Here is a 6,000-nt window from a genome sequence, read left to right on the forward strand (position 1 = left end):
GAGGAGTTCTGTTCTCCATCTTTGAAGATATTCATCAGATCTTCACTAAATTTATATGGGAATTTACTATATTTATATTTATTTATATGTGCAGGTGGCACAGTACTATACCCTAACAAACAAAAAAAATTCCAAATCGGTCCAGGGGTCTTTCAGTACCGGGGAACATTCATTAAAAAAAAAAAATAGATTCCAACGAATTGAGAACCTCCTTTTTTGAAGTCGGTTAAAAAGTTCAGTCCGTCTTATCCCTCGCAGCTTTAGTGGTTTCAATTGTTGCAGTGCAGCGATCGAGGGTTAATTTTCATCGGTACAGACCCTCGGGCGTCTTGCGATGTTGCAGCGACGGGTTAGGCACGACGGACTCATTTCCCGCCCAAAGCCGTGTTTGGGTGCTTTGTGATTGAATACAGACATCTAACACAAAAATACAATGTATTTCAGTGAGAAAAAAAAACCGTCAGAAGTATGAAAATATAACGTCCACCGCGCTGGCCAAGTGCGGCTTGGATTAACACACCTTCAAAAACATTATGGAAAACTCTCAGGCCTTCAGGTTTTCTTTATAACTCCAAAAAGTTGAGGTGCATGCCCGGGATTGAACCCCCGACCTGCCAAATAGGTGGCGAGGATGTTAAACCTATGGATTATGGATCTCAAAAGCTCAAAAAATAATGCCGAATATAAAACCGATATTAAATATCGGTTTTTAACCCAAACAGAATTTCAATTGAAATCCAAACCGAACTGCGACGCAATTTCAGACAGGAAATGGGGCGTGACTGCAATTAACCGTCAAAGGGCGCGTGCATAAGGGATGTTTTCACCCCAATTACACCCCAATCACGGAAACTTGAACTTGCAGTCTATTGGAAAATCGAAAATGCTATTTTCTGGTATTAACGCCAATCCTAAGCCTATTACTATAACAAAGAGAGCAAATTACATGTTTTAAATTATACATCGACATATTACCACATATTACCCAACCTCAATTTCGAGAAATCCATGGAGTCCATAGGTCAAAACAACTGTCAAAATATGTATCCTGAAAAAAGTGAAGCGGTAGGTAGGTACTTCACGCTAAAACAATGCAACTAACTCTTTATCAAGATCAGGCTCGGCCTGGCATGGAGTATTGCTGCCATCTTTGGGAGAGCTCAGTCAAGTACCAACTCGAAGCATGAGACAGACAATTATTGGCGATCAACCACTTCATCGTCATCATCATCAAGGTTAACCCATCGCTGGCTTCCTAGGAGTACGGGTCTGAATGAGAACGGTTTGCCCATAGTCTTTTTTTTTTTATAATGTAGTTATGTTTTATAAACCTATTATTTAAGTACTTGTATCTATTAAATCTATTATAATATAATGTTTACCTGGCGCTTTACAAAAATGTTGTGGACACTAGTCATTGATATGCATATCAGTCTATGTAATAGTTTGTAAGTAAGTATATTATATATATTTATATAATGTTAAATATGTATATTGTTAGTGTTCCTTAATAAATAAAATAAAAATAAATAGTCTACCACGCCAAGTACGGATAAGCAGATTTCACACAACTTTGAGAACATAGTGGAAAACTCTCAGGCATGCTGGTTTCCTCACGATGTTTTCCTTCCTTTCCTTATTTAATAAGAAAACGTACATAACTCCGAAAAGTTAGAGAAGATATATCTATTATTTTTCTATAACCACTGGACCATTCTACATAAACTGCATCGTAACGTTCTGAAACAATTCCAAGACAGTCGGAGCGCTCTTGAGTCATAAATTCTCGCGTCTCGGACTGAATGACAAATGAACGCGTCTGCTGTCACTGCATTAGGCAATATATCTTCCAACATGACGATGCTCCACGCTTCTAATGCATGTCAAATTGGAGCCATAATAATGTTTTTTATAACGAAAATATGATAATGTAAAAAAAGTATGTAATTAGCTTATATCCGTGATTTAGTCCACGTTGACTTAAAAACCAGTAAAAACTTCTTGAGTTCCGCGATAAAAAGTAGTCACTCTCCAGGCCTTATCCATACTAAAAATCACATCAATATATCACTCCGTTGCGGCGTGATTAAAGGACAAACTTTCGCATGTAGAGTATAATTAGTAGATTCCAATATTCTTATGATCATTTTATGAGGGCCATTCTACGTAAACTGCATCGTGACGTTCTAAAACAATTCTAAGACAGGCAGAGCGTTCTCGAGCATCTCTCGAGTCATAAATTCTCGCGCTACGGACCGAATGACAAATGAATGCATCTACTGTTACTTCATAAGGTAAAAAAAGGTAAGGTAAAATGATACTAAAATGACGACGCTTTGAGCTTCTAATACACGCCAAAGAGTCATAATTTTATTTCGAAAAAATGAAAATTTACAAAATAAAATAATTTTGGTTGGTTTTTAACCCCCGACCCGAAAAGAGGGGTGTTATAAGTTTGACGTGTTTATCTGTGTGTTTGTGTATCAGTCTGTGGCATCGTTGCTCCTAAACGAATGAACCGATTTTAATTTAGTTTTTTTTTTGTTTGAAAGGTGGCTTGATCGAGAGTGTTATACGTAATCCAAGAAAATCGGTTCAGCCGTTTGAAAGTTATTTAAGTAGTTTTTTGTTTTGTGTCGGGGGTTTTAAATTTTGAATTTATAGTGCCATCTTCTTTAATTTCTTGTTAAACAGTTTATTCAGAGGCTGTCTAAAGTTTGGCTTCTCCTGCTTTTCTTTAAAAATAAGGGATACATCTGGAAAAAAAGAAAAAAATGTTAGATGAATCTTCGAAGAAATCTTTTACCAACAGCATTATCTACTTCGAAAAGTAATGCCTCTTGATTAAACATATGTTTCATCATCATCATTTGTTATGCGAGAGACGTCCAGAGTTCTCTTGTAGGCCACACACGAGTACGCGACCTGTGTTTCCTACTTGTGTTACCAATCACAATCCGGGTATCTTTAAAACAAGAGTGAATACTGAATAGGCATCTTCTAGGTAAACGCATCTTAGTCCACATCATCACTTTCCTTCAGGTGTGATTGTGATGTGAAAAAAATAACACGCACTGTTCGAAGACTTTGGTCTTCAAGCAGTAAGGTTATTTTGGATGATTGACCAGGTATACCTGTACAATAATGAGAAGGTAGTTGGTGCTGTAGTCCAGCACCGACAGCGGCAGAGCGTGGCTCAGAGTGTAGCAGCTGCCCTCTAAATACCGCACTGGTGACATTTTCACGCATTTTAACCATCGCTTCGTCAGCTTTCGAGATGAGTTGTCTGAGAAGTTAACAAGATTAAGTTCAAAACAACGATTAGCTCTATGTTAATACTACTTACTAGATATTATGAGTTGACTAGCCGATGCCTGCGACTTCGCCCGCGTGGATTTAGGTTTTTCGAAATCCCGTGGGAACTCTTGATTTTCCGGGATTAAAAGTAGCCTATGTGCTAATTCAGAATATTTTCTATCTCCATTCCAAATTTCAGTCAAATCCGTCTAATAGTTTTTGCGTGAAGGAGTAACAAACATACACACACACACACACACACAAACTTTCGCCTTTATAATATTAGTGTGATGGTAAATGGATGGTGATGGTAAAAAAATTACACTCTACCACAGTTAAAACAAAGGACGTGCCTATTAGGACGGTTTGCGGAATATGGTTTTTGATCGAAATAGTCATTGAAATCAGTTCAGTATTTTCAGAGTTTACCGATTACAAACAAACAAACAGACAGATAGACGACCACTGCTGGACAAAGGTATCTTAAAGTGGCTTCCATACGCCATGGTCTTGCTCTGCCTGAATGTAGCGGCTCCCTTTGAATCATTTCGTGAATGGAAAAAATAATAAGATATTAAGATCCTTACCTTTCGAGTCTAATTCAAACACCAGTCGTTCAGATAAGCGTTTCACTAAATCATCGCAGATGATGCGGGTTTGGTACGATGCTGAGCACAGTAACCACAGAGAAAACAAGGATCTTATTTCACGCCAGATAAAATACGATAACACTTTGTGTGTCTGAAATAATCAAAAATATCAATCAATAAATTAATCTGTTTGCGACATCGATGGTTTGCGCCCACTACTGGACATATGACTTCCATTAGAGCGCGCAAATTAATATAATTATGTATTTTATGAATATGATGATGTGCGACTTTTAGGTTTTGTGAAAATAATGAGGGTAGGCACTTTTCAATTTTTCCGGCCGATAGATACCCAGACGGACGAATGGACAGACGGATTGACAGATTACTTCCAGAACACTTCCAGATTTGAATGGATTTTTATTTTTAACTTATTATATTTGTTCACTAGTTTTCTTGGCAGTTAGACTTTTACTTACTCTTGGTCCTTCCATAACAATTGCAGCTCCAATATAAATGACAGTTGTTGATAAAGTCATTACCACTGTGAGGCATATCTAAAACAGAAACTCTATCTCAAAAGTATTTAAATAAAAACAAAATAAAATGTAATCAATAATCATTAAAAAATTCCGAAAGAATGATAAAAAAGAAGAGATAAAGAGAAACAAGTCAAAGGTAGGTATAGCAATGAAACATTTGACTGTATTATTGAAATTGTATGAACAATAACAAATGAGAGAGAAACATGAATACATGGTTACCATTTGAAAAACTTCGATAAATATTTCTTTTAGCAAAAACAGGAGAAGAAAATGTAATTGTAACAGTCCAGATAAATAAACAATGAATTTCAAAGAACGAAATACAAATGTATAGACATTATAAAAATAAGAAAATCTATTTAGCAAAACTTAGCTGATTTAGAGAGGAGGGACGAGGTTTGTGAGGAAAAGAGTATAGAAAAATCGATTTAATTAATTGAAAAGAACAACCGCCAAGTTTCTTGTTGGTTCTTCTCGATATGAAAGGCATTCCGAACCAGTACTTGACGATTCAAAAGTACTAGTAAAAGTTTAATGAGTAAAAATATTTTCAATTTTGATTTTTTTTTTTCAAAATAGATTATCCCAGGTATTGCAATCCTGAAAACTTGCAATCCTTCCGACACAATTTTGTCGTGAAGTGGAAGGATAGATTCAAGGAAAAGAGGTGGTAGGTAGGTGCCTCCTCTCACCAAAGGTTGTCTGGTGGAGATAGCAATAAGGCCGCATTTGCATACATTTTGTGTTAATTTGTAGTTTCTTTGTGTTTTTTTCATTTTGTGTGTAATAAAGACTCTCTAGCTATATTTTTTGAGTCACTGAAAAAACAAATTGAATAAAAATTTACCGTAAATTTATAATCTTCAGTGAAATGCGACGCGGCAATCAAAATATGTCTATACATCTTGGTTCCCACTTCTGCACTGACATCCATTACTATTGTTAGTTTGTCATTAAATTCTTGTATAATTACTGAGCAAAGCAACAATTCCGTGTCATGCGCAGCGAATGCTACTGTCAGCGTAAATACTACACTTGTAGAATAGTCGAGAAGGTGTAATCCAAGCATATCAGTGAGAACTGATATTAAGCTTAGTGTTATAATCTTTTTACTGTTATCATGAGTGGAGTCTTCTGCTGTTTGTTTATTTTTTATTACATGTATTGTTTCACATTTTTCCTCTAAAAGCTTCAGTTTTTTACAAATATTACCACTTTGATTCGCTAAAATTGCTAAAACTAACAATTCTGCACCAAGAATACTTTCAAAAAAGTATGCAAATACTTTAGTAGTTGGCAGATCACTTATTCTTGTATGATGTAAAATTGAGGTTGTCATTTCGAAAATATTGAGTCCTATAGTAGTGGTAAGGGATATGTAGAACAAAACTCTTCCCAAGATTTTGTGGAGCCTTTTTTCAAAGCAGTGCGTTCGGTTGATGCAGAATAGACTTTGCAGCAAAATCACGTAGAATATGTTATGGTGAACTTTTTTTCTTTTGAGTTGCATTGTTAACAATCTAAATATTGAACCGTTAATTAATTAATTTATTTCAGTTTTTTTTTAG

The 6,000-nt window shown here is 35.8% G+C and overlaps 1 protein-coding gene across 1 annotated transcript; it reads right to left on the reverse strand.

Moving 5' to 3' along the window:
• Positions 1-2,699: 2,699 nt before the first annotated feature.
• On the reverse strand, positions 2,700-5,383 carry LOC123875285. The gene is made up of 5 exons (XM_045921033.1): positions 5,280-5,383; positions 4,367-4,444; positions 3,885-4,038; positions 3,135-3,286; positions 2,700-2,756 (listed from the first exon to the last, which is right to left on the reverse strand). The coding sequence occupies exons 1-5, from the start codon at positions 5,364-5,366 to the stop codon at positions 2,700-2,702; spliced, it is 528 nt and encodes a 175-aa protein (XP_045776989.1). The 5' UTR covers positions 5,367-5,383.
• Between the last annotated feature and the right edge of the window lie 617 nt (positions 5,384-6,000).

This window comes from Maniola jurtina, chromosome 19 (genome assembly GCF_905333055.1).
Source record: "Maniola jurtina chromosome 19, ilManJurt1.1, whole genome shotgun sequence".
Classification (NCBI taxonomy): Eukaryota; Metazoa; Arthropoda; class Insecta; order Lepidoptera; family Nymphalidae; genus Maniola; species Maniola jurtina.

What these genes read in the sequence shown, in the direction of transcription:
- LOC123875285 (XM_045921033.1), bottom strand. Translation starts at nt 5,366, where the DNA reads ATGGATGTCAGTGCAGAAGTGGGAACCAAGATGTATAGACATATTTTG. An exon ending in TTGTTATGGAAGGACCAAGA is followed by an intron (nt 4,039 to 4,366) that starts GTAAGTAAAAGT and finishes TGATTATTTCAG; the next exon opens with ACACACAAAGTGTTATCGTA. An exon ending in GTTTGAATTAGACTCGAAAG is followed by an intron (nt 3,287 to 3,884) that starts GTAAGGATCTTA and finishes TTAACTTCTCAG; the next exon opens with ACAACTCATCTCGAAAGCTG.